At 39.7% G+C, this 15,240-nt stretch overlaps 1 protein-coding gene across 1 annotated transcript; it reads right to left on the bottom strand.

Moving 5' to 3' along the window:
- Positions 1-9,508: 9,508 nt before the first annotated feature.
- On the bottom strand, positions 9,509-11,461 carry LOC136413082 (uncharacterized). The gene is made up of 3 exons (XM_066396447.1): positions 11,142-11,461; positions 10,918-11,089; positions 9,509-10,864 (listed from the first exon to the last, which is right to left on the bottom strand). Exons 1-3 carry the CDS (start codon positions 11,406-11,408, stop codon positions 9,726-9,728), a joined length of 1,578 nt encoding a protein of 525 aa, XP_066252544.1. The 5' UTR covers positions 11,409-11,461; the 3' UTR covers positions 9,509-9,725.
- Positions 11,462-15,240: the final 3,779 nt, after the last annotated feature.

Genomic DNA, 15,240 nt, shown 5'->3' with positions numbered 1-15,240 from the left:
TTCGATCGGTGGCAAAAACCGGTTTCTTTTACCTCACATTTCAGGGCCAGAATGACTTCAGTTTCCAGTAAACTCGCGATCTTAAACGTTGCTGAAGACCTGAAAAATTCCCCGGATGGTAACAACACAAACCTCACCTGCCACCTGACTAAACTCCTTTTAAAACCCCGCAAAATGAACGTTGAGGGTAAATTAGACTAACATCTTGCATGTAGGATTCAGAAACTCTGCAACGGTCCCTGCAAAGCACCTCGCAAATTTCCAAAGTAGGCCGATTGGAGTGCGGATAAATATCTCTTTTAGTTTCTAAGATATGGAATCACTTTTGATAGCCGCATTCGCGATTTTGAAAGCGCCCCTAGGAGAACATAAGGTATGCCGGGCCGTTGATGGGTGCACATTAGTGGATTAGACCGAAAAACTGCAAAAATATCAGTTGCTTGCGAATTCTGTGATAAGCTCGTGCATGGCGGGAAGCTGCGGCACGAACAGAAGAGGATTCTTCGTCAATACATCGTGGAATGGATTTGAAAAGCACAAAAAAGGTGCAGCATTTGCTATTTAGAAAAGTCCGCTTTCATTTCGCTAAATGGGAAGTTCGTCTACATCCAATTTCTTGTGGGGGCCGCATTCAAACACTCATCCGATCTGATCAAATAAGACGTTAGAGCAGAAAAAACATCACTCTTTTAAAGGACTTCGCCGTGGAATTAAGGCTTTGCCATGACACCTCTCTCAATTACTCAATTACTTAAAAAGATCTATAGATCCCAGGTAATTTAACATATACGAGCATCCGGTCGATTAATATGTCTGGGCCGGTTTCGAGGTGAAGAAACCGAGTACCATGCTTCGTTATCTTCGTTACCATCACATAATATGGTCATTGCCGTGCAATGGCCGGAAATCGACGCTAATTTACATTCAACCTGTGAAGCTATAAGTAAACGAAGATGGGAATTTATTAATCCTCTCTGAAATATAAAAATGTTCCATGAGGAGTGCTTAGGCAAATCGCTGAAAGATGGGAGTAATTGGCTCGAATCGGAGACCTAACAAGTTCGATTGGTTAAACTTTCCTACTTAGCCACCCTCCGAGAGCTTCCTAATCTGTTTTGGGCACCATTTACCGAAAACAGGATCAATTTTACTTTATGTTAGTGTAGTTAAACTTCCTGAAGAGCGAAGCTGCTCCTATTGATAGCAGGGAATTAAAGGGTCCTCCATAAGGGGTCGTAATAACTCGCTGTCATGCCATATGAATTTTTTAAGCCCACTTTTCTCCTAGAACGGGGGTAACAATACCCCCTGAGAAACGTGTTTTATGCTATTATATGACCCGTTAAATTGAAAAACTTAATACCCTAAAACTTCGATATCAAAGAGAGGTGTATTAAAGCCAAGTCCTCTTGGGCGCCAGTTGTAAAACGAATTACCGATCGAAGATATGGGAACTCTGAGATTTAACGAGGTGGAAGTCTGGATTTTAGATCTCTAATATAGCCTCCAAAGGGAGAAATTAGTTGCAAATGTAGACCAATTATTCTGCCTTATTAATTTCAATTTGTGCATGTCTCCAGACCGGTTTCGTCTGTCTTTATGGTTTTACTGTGGAAATTTCGTGACAAAGAGGATTAATCCCGGATGTTAAATTTTGCTGTGTTCATTCCTAGAACACAGACGGTTGTTTTCCTAGAGAAAACAAGCAAAGAAAACTATCGCAAGTTAATCGATTTAAAGTTGGAATTGTGAAATTATTAATGAGCCATAAATTCAGCAGGAATACAGGTGCCATGGGAGCTCTGTGGAGAAACATCAACGTGCGGGTTAGGTTTAACGTGGATGGCATAATTTGGTCTTAAGATACCATACAATTACGGCTTGAAAGGTCTCCGTATGGATTTTGTGCCATTTCTAGGGTGTTTCATCACGTGGAGTTGCCGTAGTTATGTCAGTGTCTAAAATGCGGAAAATTTATCGTTTTCAGAAAAATTGTATTTTAGCACAAAGGCTTAGATCAGATCATTCGCCCGATATGAGGTGTATTTCCGAAGGAACCAATTTCTAAAAAAAATTCTTCTCAGCTCTTTTTGCTTAATGGTATCGGTGGCCTACCACCTCGGCACAGCCTTCGAATTCATTCCAGGATTGTTTTCACACTAAAAACCCATATTCAAAGGACCCAATCCACCTAATCATTTCTTGTTGCAAGTTGTGAATATCCGAAGATAAAATTCCATGTTTCTTTCTTCAATTTTGTTATGATAGAGCAATCGCCCTGCTACCACGACTCAGACCCCCGTGGCAATTTTTTCGGAAACTAATAATTTTTGCTCAATAGCACACACTCTGTATAATGATTACGTTCTCAGACACGAATTCTTGAAAATTGGGTAAAAATCGTAAATATAAAGAAACTAATTACTTTCTTCCTCGAGTCAGTCCGACCCTGGTATTTTTCTCAAGAAGACTATTATTTTCGCACTAAAAACACATACTCAAAGCTTTCCTTTAACCCACAATTTACTGCCGCAAGTTAAATATATTCAAAAAAAACATTCTTCATTTACCTTACAATGCAGAAGTTGACTCGTTACCAATTGGGCCCAGTACGCTCATGATAATGTTTTTAGGGAAATGGTAATTTTTACTCTAATAGCACACAATTTGACCTACTATTAAACTAACGGGTTCTCAATGAAGATAAGTACAGATTCACAAATATAAATGATCTAAAAAGGGCTTCTAGAAATGCGTAGATACAGTGAAAATCATGACTTGCTATTTCAAACCAGTGCGGCCCTGACATTTTTCCCAGGAAAATTTTTATTTTTGCACTGAAAGCACATACTTAGAGCTTACTTTTAACCGACAACTTACTGCTGCGAGTTAAATATATTTAAAAAAAACATTATTCAATTTCCTTATAATGGATAAGTTGATCTGCTACCAACTCGACCCAGTACGTCCATGATGATTTTTTAGGGAAACGGTAATTTTGGTTCCAATAGCGCACAATTTGACCTACTAGTAAGCTAACGGGTCCTTTCTGTAAGATGAATACATTCACAGATAATATAGTAACTCACGAAATTGATCGAATCGCATGTGACTAGCGATAAATCAACATGTTTTTCACATGTTATACCAGTTAAATTGCAACACTATTGTTGCAAAAATATTATTTAAGAGTAAAATTAACAACAACAACAAAAAACGAACAGAAAAATTTTTTTACTCAAAAAAGAACCAAACACTTTCTTTTTTTACACGTGATCAATATTATGAATTTACAAGTACTAAATATTAACATGTGGTATACCCTCCTTTTGCGTCAATTACAACGTCTTGACATACTTTCTACTAACTTCCTACATTGTTGTGGTGTAATTTGACTCCACTTGGTCACGACATTTTCCCACAATTCCTGCGTGTTATATGCTGAATCATTAACATCAGCGACCGATTTCTTTAACTTAGCCCAGAAATTCTCTATGGGGTTTAAGTCAGGAGATTGTGGCGGCCATTCCAAGATATTAAACCTACTTCTGTAAAGCTACATTTTTGTCACACGAGCGATATATTTAGGATCATTATCCTGCAGGAAAAAAATGTCCCTTTTACGTCTATTGAGATTTTCAAGGCTCCCTATCAAACTATGCTTTAAAATCTGAACGTAGTCGACTACAGTCATTCTTCTTTATATCTTCTGAATTGAACCAATTCCTTTTGAGATGATGCATCCTACTAGTACCACCCCCAAATTTTATTGTTGGTTTAACATGTCTTGCCTGTAACTGTTCATTTCGCCTTTTCCACATCCACTCTTTGCCATCCGGCCCAAATCTATTGATTTTGGTTTCGTCAGGCCCTACATTTGACCAATCATTTTCTATGTAGTGGGCATATTTTGTGGCGAAGACTAATCTCAATTTTTTACGCCTTTCAGTAGTGTATTTTTTTAACCTTTGCCCTTCCTCTCAAGCCAGCTTCTCTTAAGACATGGCGAACTCCTTCGGCGCTGATGTCGACATTATCAAACCTCCTAAGCCTCCGTTGTATTTGAACGGCATTATCAAATTCGCCTGAACGGATAATACCACGTTCGTAGGCATTCGAAAGTTTTGGTTTACGACCAGCTTTATTCTTTTCAATCCCTTTCAGATGGGCTGCATTCATTTTTTGAATGTTACTTATAGTCCCTATTGAGCATACATATTTGTCACTGAAAGAACGGTGGGAAGCTCCTTTTTGAAGCTCATTTAGGATGGCTTTCCTAATATTTTTCAAAAAGGACTTCAAGAAACTCATGAAAATGGCGGAAGTAATGACTTCCTATTTCGCCCCAGTGCGGCCCTGATATTTTTTCCAGAAAGGTTCTTACTTTCACACTAAAAGTACATACTTAGAGCTTTCCTTTAACCGACAATTTCCCTCTGTAAGTTAAATGTGTTCGAAGATTTAAAAATTGCTTTTTGAGCATCGCGATGTAGTGGAATTCACAACTTTCTACCTCGCTCTCGCTCAACCTTTTCCCAAGGCAGAAGATTGTTTCTGCAGTAACTGCACATCCATAAAGCTGACATCCGACAAGGAAACGCTCTCTTTGGATTGGATAAATTGGGAAATTTTCCAAACGCTACATTGAGCTACAGATACTCCCCCTTTAGGGGGCAATGACCATTTGAACTCTCCCATTCAAACGGCCTCCTTGTTTTCACTTATTCGGCCCGGCGAATAATTCCGAAATTTAGCCACACTAATCTAAGCCATTTATCCTTATTAATTAGACAAAGGGTGTGTGACTTAATGCCCAACTAACGACGTAAGACGATCTTTCCATGGGACGGAGTTTCTTGACGCAAACACGCCGCCCCAACGTGGAGGACTTGCCGCCATTCGGCGAAAGAAGTGGTGCGGCACCTCCAGGTGTCGATTCCAATGTGGATTTCCTAGGCCAAATAGAGGAGGTATCGTGGAAGATCGAGACAATTTATCCCTATTAATTAGGCAGAGGATTTAGGCAGCAATTTTCTGGCCATTTGGGGCTGTTGTATTAGAATGTTATTCCGGTTGAGTTACCAATTGGGGATTAGGAAATGTTAAATCCCATTCGAGGTGGAGCGCATCGGAAATTTTTAATTGATAAAAGAGATAAAAAATATCTTTCATGGGAGCTTCGTTAGTATCGGGAAAGTAACTTCCTACATCCGGGTTTAATAACATTAATCTCGGCAAAACCCTAGGTATAACAAAGGATGCCACGAACATACACAAAATGAAATCAACGTACTCTATCGATTCCAATTTATTTTCAAGTGGATACCTCTTTATCCCATTATATCCCGTGTTTGATCTACGATTTCTGGCCTAACGAATAACCAGGTTTCATTATTTCTGCCCGTGATGGGAATCCTCGAAATCGAATTACGATGCAGTATAATATTTTATATCCCAAGTCTTTTCAATCCAGTTTCGAGTTTCGGCTTCATTCAGACGCAGCTATCGATTCCCGCCTTAAATTATATGAAATATTTTACTGCGATTTAATGCCTCGAGTCCGAGAAACACTCACATGTGAGGCCGATCTAAATCACACAGCGTGAGGGCGGCAGGAAACCTCCTTAATTAAAAAAGTTTCAAGATTTTTATTGGAGGTTTGCGTTGTCTGTTCAGAACAAGCTCTTAAGGATTTCATTAGTTTTCCCTCAAGGAAGCACTAAGCGGGAGGAATGCTGCGTTTAAAGGTTTTCGTTTACACACTTGACCCAATTAGGATCAGACGTTAGGTGAAGACGATCTCGGGCATTAGAAAGTGGCTTTTTCGCGGCATAAATTAGGCGCGGATTAATAGATCATAAAAAAAATTTCTCGAATGCTCGTTGCCAATTAACTGTTGCGATATCGGAGGGTTCCGCACTGATTCGTCGTAATAACTAACTTGCGGTCTCGTTACCAAAAAGTCTAACATGCCCAATAATACAGGTATTTCCTGGGGTTGTTAACCGCCGCCGGATGCGTCCTTTATTCGAGAAACGCGACAAAAGGGCCCTGGCAGACAGGTACGGCACTGGCTTATAGTCAACCGTAGGCGAAATGACATGAAAGAACGGAAAATCATTCATTCAGAACCGAGAACTTCTTGCGGGATTTCGAGGAAGCACGGTCTGATAAATTCCTAAGCATCTGTCGCGTAAAAGACACGATTTTGCCTACCTGGCTGCAATTATTAGTGCTATCTCTCTACCTGGGCGATTTCCCTCTGGTTAGCAACACCTAATTAAATTTTCAAGAGCGACGAGGCACCCGTACTGTAGCAGGAATGCAAGAAAAATCTTTTGAATATTTGATAATTGCACTGAAGGGGAGAAAAAGTGCTCCTACAAGGTGTCCCAAATTCGGAATTTTTGCGATTCCTGATACCCAGACCTCTTCCACACTAAAAAGGACGTTTTGCAAAAAACTCGTGTGTCTAACCGTTTCCGAGGTATTTTCAATTAATTTTATCGACGCAGGGATTTGCCGAGGATTTACGAATACCATCAATTCTCTTATGCAGGGTGTTATTTAAGTACGTGGCCGAACCTCAAGGGGTGATTCTTCGAATGATTCTAAGACGAAAAGTTTGTACAGGATGCCCCAAAAATGCATGTCAAAAATGGTATCATGACATTATTTGGGTCAGTACATTAAGATTTCGTTCAAAAATTATTTGAAAAAAGTGTCTCGTTGGACGCTATTGACGGTCAAAATTCTTGAAAAAAAACATGTATTTTGCTATATCTAGAAAATGCTCTAATGGATTTCAAGAGAACCCACTGTGTATTTTAGTACAGGGGTTATTTTTATGTAAAATTCATATCTATCCGCAATGTGTAAGTGGTAAAATCTTATCCATCTTCGTACAAAAATGACCAGAACTTTTCACCAAGAAAGCTGCACGGTATTGATTTTTTTCTAATGATGCATTAGCTCTTTCTCCATCTTTTCTACCTTTTGGAAATTTCTCGTATGGCTAATATTTCACGATGAAAAAAATTATTTTCTCTTCTCATACAGAACACCAATTTGCCATCACTTCGATAATTATCGATACTTGTGAACGCTGATATAGTTTATGGCATTCCCTGTTTATGGAATTCCATGTACTAATAAATAAATGTAAAATGAGTTTCACTGAAATTTATTGAAGCATTTTCCAGATATATCAAAAAATATGTTTTTTTTCAAGAACTTTGACCGTCAATAGCGTCTAAACGAGATACCTTTTTTAAATGATTTTTGACCTAAATCTCAATGTATTAACCCAAATAAACTTATAATATCATTTTTAACATGCATTTTCGAGACACTCTGTATTAACATTGGTGCGGCAATATCTAATTCCGAAGATACAAGATGTCAAACTTTTTTTAAAAAACCGTTCTCTTGTAAAAATTTTAATAATTCCTCAGCCGATTTTATTAAAATTTGGCAGTGTTACTTATGGTTATTATTGTTATTTATGCGCCACTGACTTTTTTAAAACTTTTATAATTTTTCGTATTAAAAAACCAAAAATACGACTTTTTTGTCTTTTAAATTTATTTCGTATCAAGTTGTATTTTTCGTCGCTTAATGCGAAAAATATTAAAATTGTTTTTAAAAAAGTCAGCGGTGCATAACTAACAAAAATAACTATAAATAACACTCAAATTTAAAACAAAATCGACTAAAGGACTATTAAGATTTTTAAGAAAAAACGATTAAAAAAATGTTTGGACCTTGTATCTTAAAAACGAAGCATTACCGGACCTATCTTTATACAGGCTGTCCGTTGATAACTTTAGCTGTAATATATACCATTTTTTATAATAAACTGCTATTTTATTAGATTTCAAATTGTAGGCACGTATGGTGCATGTTGATAATAAAATGCGATTTTCTCACAAACGGTACAAAATATCAATTAAAGCAAATTATAGCTTTTTGGTAGCAAAATTATGCAGAAACCAAGCTATGAAAAAAATACTGATTCGTCAACTCATTAAAAAAATAAATGAGTCTAAATGAGAAATTTTGACTTCCCCTGTATAAGGAAGACATATGAACCATTTGTTTACATATGAAAATACACACGACTACGAGTTATTTAAACCACCCGCAACTTTTATTGTTACCATGATCATTTTTTGAAAGTTACAGCAAAAATTATTTTTTTAACTTCTTTGAAGCGAATAACTTGGTAATGAAGGTCGCTAGGATTTTTTTTAATATGAAATACTAGCATTATTTTGGTTTTAACCCCTAGAATTTATGACGTAACCTTTCCGGACACCCTGTATAAACTTTTCATTTTAGAATCACTCAAAAAATCACCCCTCGAAGTTTGGCCACGCACTTAAATAACACCCTGTATACTTCTGGGACCCTCTATACAACCATTTACCATAGCTTTTCCATGCTTTAGGAAATAAGTCAATACTAAAGACGGAGAAGCCACAGATGCATTGTAGGGGTGAGAGACCAACAGGCGTAGGGGGTAAGAAAAGCAAACGCACTAAGAAGCAACATAAAAGACATAAACAGCAGTTTTGATTAAAACTCTCCTCTTCCAAGTAAAGACTTGCTAAGAGTCCCTGCGTTCCGCTCAACTGGACCCTTGGGACTGTTGAGAACCGCAGCCCCTGTTGGAATGTTCTTTTCTAAGATTAGAGAGGCACAGCAGATGGCGCTACTGGCAATATTTTGCTGCAGGCCCAACACCCTTCCCGTTGACATTCCCGATTTCTGCCTGGATTTAATTGACCCGAGGGGAACCGAACTGTTGCGATCGAATGGGATCGAAACCGGCCTTTGGGGTGTTCAAGTTAATTGGACGCAGGGCTGGAATGAGGCATAAAATCGCAATGGGCTCGTAATCGTCTGAGATTTTTCCCACAACTATTTGCATTGAGTGATGTGCCTTAGAAGTGTTTAACGCGAAATTATCTCGCCATAATCCTGAGTTCTCCCATAAAAGAAGTTGCCCCGTTTTCAGGTTTATAGCGGCAGAGGAATAAAAAATTTCTAAGTTTGAGTTGTTTCAGGAATGGGTGGATTAACCTCACTATCATGCGTGACACGCAAAAGGAAATGCCTCACTTTCGCGCCCCTCCTGGACGAAAAAGTAGTTATTATAATCTGGAGTTTCATCAAGTGTGCAGTTGGGCAGCTATTGCCTAAGGGCATGAGCTAATTCCCCCAGTTAAGAAAATGCGAATTTTAATCCGAAATAGCAAAACTCCAAGAAAGGTTCGGCTGGGAAAGTATTCCATAGAATTCAGCTGAGACTTCTTCCTTCCTAGTCTTTTTCCGGGCCACTGATAACTCAATTCCAACTTCGAGCCGCTTGGAATTCATAGAGTATCGCATCAAATAGCCCTAATCTCGGGTCCTTTGTTTGCTGTACAACTTAACTGTTGCCTAATTCGAGTTGGAAACTACCTAAAACTGGCTTTTGTTAGTGTGTGAGCACAACGAGCACCTACCTAAAATTATCTGGCGAAATGTTCCACACCATCATTATTGTAAAGCAGATCGTTCCCAGCCCAACATTCAATTTGCATCGGCCAAATTACAGCTTACAGGTTGCTGCAATATTGCTGAGGTGTTGTATAATCAATGCATTAGCAAAAACAGATTTCGGTCGATTTAACGATAAAGTAATAAATCACAGCTCGAAGACAGCGATGGAATATTAACAATCAGAAATAGGGATTTCCAGGAAGTGTTTCGCTCAAATTCATCCTGGTGGACACCCCCATGCTTCTGACCTTTTCAATCCTCCTCTCGTACCGTCTGATGGCTTCATTGAGTTTTCTAATTCCACTCAGAATCTTCGCGCCGGCATTTTCCCATTTCCTAATGGATTCGTCGTGAATTTCCTTGATGATATCGTTCTGTTCTGCCACATTGTTTATTTGCTCGGCCAGGAATTTGCCCCTAGCGTCCTCTTCTTCCACCAGTTTTTGAGCATCCAAAGCTGTAGCCCTAAGCTCTGCGTACAGGAGAGTGTGGTCACTTCCCATGAGATTTTGATGGTTTCTGTTGTGCTCCTCAGCAGCCTGGGTCTTCCTCCAATGCTCCGTAACAGCCCTGTATATTTGCTCAGTTTCAATGCAAGTAGCCTCCATTTTCTCCACCTCATTCTTTTTTTTCGTGGTCTCGTTCCTGAGGTCCTTCTTCATTTGCGTGGCGATTCTCTGGTGTCTTCTATGCATGCGCTCAGCAATTTCTTCCTTAAAAGACGCTAAGTAAGCTAGGAATTTTTCTACCACATTGATCGGGTATTTTTGCTTCAAAGCCTCCATATGGCGCCTGTGGGGCATTTTTTCGATCGCCTGTTGCCACATGACTGCAGGAAGTTGGTACTCGTCATCAGGTTTAATTTGAGGCAGTTCAAAGAACTGTCCCACTACTTTCTGCTCGATGTCGTCCAGGATTTCCTCTCGTGCAGCCAACTTATCTCTCCTAATTTTTATTCGATCATAGAGAGTCGTCAGTAGTTCCGTTCTCTTTTCGTAATCGTCCATGTTCGCGCAGAGGCTGTTGTATTGCCCTTTGGCCCTTAGATCTGCCACGAGCTGTTCTAGGAGGCCTTCCACGGTTTCGTTGAATTCTGGGGCTTCGACACTCAGCTCATTAGCGAGCAATTGCAATAATGTGTCATAGAAGGTCAAGACTTTTTCTCTTTCTTTAGGGTTTCTTCTCTTAGACAAGATCTTCTTCATCTCGGATTCAGGGGCACGTTCGCAGTGTTTTTGTCCTAGTTGATGCTCCATGGTGGCTGGCCCATGAAGGGCCGCATCCCCTGCGGCCATTGAGGGGCTCATCCAGTCGTTGCCTGAAAACGCGATACATCTCGCTGACATAGAAGCCACGAACATGGCGTTTTACCTGTGAGGCTCACGCCGATATATGCGAAAGCTCCCTGTTCATTTGGAAGAGTTTTTGTGGCAAAATAGGTCCTGCCACTCTTATCTGGATGACCAGCAACGCTACTTAGGTCTAAGTCTGTGTCATCCAGCCACGCAGGCTTTTCCAGCGAGTCAGGAATGCTCCAAAATACCTTTAAAAGGATTACTGCAAGCTTCAGGAAGGATACAAAAGGAGTGTTTTACCTCCATGGCATCAGATATATCCACAGAAAAAGGGGGTCGCAGAAAAGGTTCTTCCAGCTTGCCGTTCTGCATGTACATCAGAAGATTGGACAAATACATATTCCTGCATCGTTTTCTGTCCACCCCCTCGCAAGGCTCGGTGCAAAGCTTCAAAATCCAGTTCATGCACTTCGTGAAGACATCGCGATCGTTGATGCGTTTGAGGTAGGTACTGGTGAAGTTCGTGAAGAAGAGGAAGTCCTCGTCTAGTTTGTCCTCAACGTCCATATTGAGAGGCTGTACAAGGAATTTTGTATAGTGACGTTTGCGATGGTGATGCTGACTTTTGAGGGTTAACACCTGACTCGAGGATGAGGTCAAGGCAGGTTAATTAGGTACTGTTTGAGTTCAGGTGAATTATGTGACGATCCATATCTATCGGTTAAATCGATTCTAAGTCTACAGGGTGGTCCCCGTGAGATAGCCTACTACGTTATTTATGGTAGAAAGGTGCTTTTAGCCCTAACTTGATTCAAATTATTAAGTCCAGTGGCGTCCCGGGGGGTACCTCAACCAACTCTATGGCCAAAAAAATGTGCGCCACTGACTTTTTTTAAACCTTTGTATTTTTTCTGCATTAAGCAACTAAAAATCCAACTTATTTGTTCAAGTGTAGTTTTAATAAAACGTTTTTCGTGTTTGATTTTTCTTAAATTAATTTTTTTCAAAGCAAGATACGAAAAAAATTCAAGAGACAAAAAAGTTGTATTGATGATGTAGATGAGGTAGTGGACTATCCTGTACACTGCCCGACCAAATCCCCCTTCCCTCATTATATTCTGAATGGTACAACTAAAGTCCATTAACGTAAACCGCAAGACGTAAGAAAAATACATGTATCAATTGTGCCTGGATCTGTGTTCCTCATGGATCATCACATCATAAACCCAAAACAATAGTGTGTGTTACGTAAGTGCGCGCACTGGTAATTACCTGCTCGTTTTGGCCATTGAAGGCTCTAGTCAAAACAAGAATGACTCGATTATATCCTGTGCATTGTTTCATTGGGAGGATGGAGTAATTGCAAACAACAGGAAATGACTTTATGCGGTACAAGCCAACTAATTCTCAAGACGAAATGATGAGGCTATCCGCCGGCAGGACCGGACTAAGGAGCCATGGTGGGTCAAAACGCCTAGAAATTTAACAGGTAATTTTACCTTCCTGATGAAGCCTTCCTCGCTTTTGCTGATGAGATTAGCGCGGCCCCTCTAATTTCCGTCATGTCTTGGAAGCTCTGCAGAGATTGGTCGAATTTCTGAATGTTCTTGCAGGCACCTTGAGCTGAATGGGTACCTGTACCGTCAACCCCAGGTGATTGCACTTCGGAGGAGTCGGTCTCGTCACACCCAGTGAATACCTATATCGTTTTTCATTGCTATTGTATAGTTTGTGATTTTTGGGGTGTAGGAATTAGTCATGCAGAAATAAAAAACAAGGAAACAGGTCGGAGACAGTAGCGTAAATAAAACCACACTTGGGAAATGATGGTCGATTGTGTTATTATAGAGGATGTTGCACGTTCAAATTAGATCGTTACCGTATCGCTAGAAACGAAGAAACGATTTCGCAAGACTTCATCAGAAGGGGACACCAAGCAAACAATCGGAACAAACAAAGAAATCCCGTATCATCCGGACACAATTCAAATACATCCCGATTTGTTTTTATTTACTCTGGTCCCTAGCAAAATAACGATCATTGATATTCGCCTGGAACATAGATCCCCTGAATCAACCTTCCCGTACAAGAGCCCGAAACCCCGAGCTTTCTAATCCTCTTTAAGGGAGGGTTTTATGTTTTAGGGTGCCCGGATAGGAATATATCAGCTCCCCGAATAAAACTCCGTTGCTTTATGCCGAAAAGTATCTCGTTTAGGGTACTTTTCATTCAGATTTCACATCAAACCGACGCCGTCGTCATTATTTGACGTTACAAACAGCTGTTACGTGTCTCGTGTTCAAAATTCGCACCAAATATTCTATTGACATTATGAAATGCCCTCCCGGAATTTGAATGGGTGCCCTAAAGTGCCTTAACGTGAGACCTTTAAGAAAATTTCTATGGGAATGTAGTTTGTTTGGAAATTGAGAAATCATTTTGCACTTCGCTTCTAAACAAAAAAGGCCAAAACTTAGACCAAACTTAGCAACATGGTGGTCATAATGTAACATCTTGGTTGTTTTTTAACAACAGCGCACTGCTCTGTTCTCATTTATTGCGAAAATTCTCCAGAATATGAGGAATAACTTGAATCCGGAAACGACTTAAGTTTAGCCGAATCGCTAATTTTCGCCCTTCAGCACGTAAGCTGGAGGATAAAAGCATCATTTGTAGCATCGTTTCTGGGACACCCAGTATATATAATCTAGCTACAATTGGTTGGTGCAACTTGGACATACATCTAAGACAGGTCTAGAATATAAATTTTCCACATCGATGCATTAGTCGGGACAGTGAGCATCTGTGGCCCCCACGAAATCCCAATTTAAACCCATAAGATTTCTTGTTTTTTTGGTTATATGAAAAAAAAAACACAAAATCGTTACTCCAAACCTCCCAACATGGATGATAATGGAAGATTATGTTTTTCCATCCAAAGCTAATTGCTCTATTGTCATTTATGGTTGAAATTCTTCAGAGTATGATGAATAACGCGAATCAAGAAATGACTTGAGATTAACTGAATCGCTCATTTTTACCCTCCAGCACCAACATTCGTTTGTAGCATTGTTTCTGGGACACCCAATACATACATACAACCCAGCTACAATTGATTGATGCAATATGGCATCATTATCCCATACTATATATATCTAAAGCAATTCTATAATGTGAATTTTCCACATCGATGCATTAGTCGGGATAGTGAGCATCTGTGGCCCCCACGAAATCCCGATTTAGATCCATTAGATTTATTTTTTGGGCTAAATTAAAAAACACAAAATCGTTAGTCCGAACCTGGCCACATGGGTGATAGTGTGAGATTATGATTTTTTTACACAAAAGCGAATTGCTCTATTGCCATTTATTGTGGAAATTTTGCACAGTATGATGAATAATTTTAATCCGGAAACAGGGTTAAAAATTACAGTTTTAAAGCGAATTGCCGGGACGTTTATCCTGAGAAACAAGTCCTAATTTTAGCCCACGCTGACAAGGATAACACTCCAGCTCAGCTATTTATCATTATTAATTAGACAAAGGGTGGCAAGAGCAACTTTCCTTGTCACATTGTTTAATGCTGATGAAAGGATAACTTTACACATATGATCTGGTTATGGGGGTTCAAACGTAATTAACATTCGCAACGAAAAGAGTTGAACTCACAGTGATGCAATCGGAACTCAATGGTTCACAGGAGATATTCTACTTCAGCTATGGGAGTTTCAAATGACCTTGAATTGACTGACTAGCGGCTGTTTCGCACTTTCTCGTGGGAGTACGTATGCACTCCATCTCGCTCACCGTTAGGGCTGAATTCTGAATTTAAATTTCAAAGTGCACAACAAATACTTTAGCGCAAGAGGTGGGCATTAGTGCTACTCATTAGACTCAACTAACCCCCTAAGACCGCTAGTTAACTTTAGGTATTATGCCGAGTATCCCATGTCCCCCATTCTCCAAAAAATTCCACTGCTGAGCGCATATTCATTTCGATTAAATTCTCGAATCTCCTGTACCTTCCCAGTCAAGTTCCATTTTCCTTGGAAACTTTCCGATGACTTTGAAAGCAAAACAAAGGCGAAATATGTCTTAAGTGCTCCTTTGGTCTCCGCCAGGAACTTCGCCAGGCGTGAAGCAAAGTGGATTCTAAAAAACGACTGGTGCTATCTGGGGCATTAAAAATTACATTACGCTGTCTCTCTGTGTTAATAAATGTAATTGTGAACTCAAAGCAATTTAAAGGGACGAAGACGGAATTATTCCTTCTATAACGGCCGCCATACTTCATCTCCAGCTGCATCAGTGACAAAAGCACCCCCTCAATATTGCCTAAATCAAATTTTACTTGGAAAGTTTCCAAGCAGTTTCAAAAGCAAAACAAAAGCGTAATAAG

Source organism: Euwallacea similis, chromosome 13 (assembly GCF_039881205.1).
Source record: "Euwallacea similis isolate ESF13 chromosome 13, ESF131.1, whole genome shotgun sequence".
Taxonomy (NCBI): Eukaryota; Metazoa; Arthropoda; class Insecta; order Coleoptera; family Curculionidae; genus Euwallacea; species Euwallacea similis.
The sequence above is the reverse complement of the archived record's forward strand: the minus strand, read 5'-3'. Positions and strand labels throughout refer to the sequence as shown.

Bases quoted from the DNA above. Each gene is read 5' to 3' on its own strand.
- LOC136413082 (XM_066396447.1), bottom strand. From the start codon at position 11,408: ATGGACGTTGAGGACAAACTAGACGAGGACTTCCTCTTCTTCACGAAC. The intron at 11,090-11,141 runs GTAAAACACTCC...ATCCTTTTAAAG, and splicing joins ATATATCTGATGCCATGGAG to GTATTTTGGAGCATTCCTGA. The intron at 10,865-10,917 runs GTAAAACGCCAT...TCGCGTTTTCAG, and splicing joins TATCGGCGTGAGCCTCACAG to GCAACGACTGGATGAGCCCC.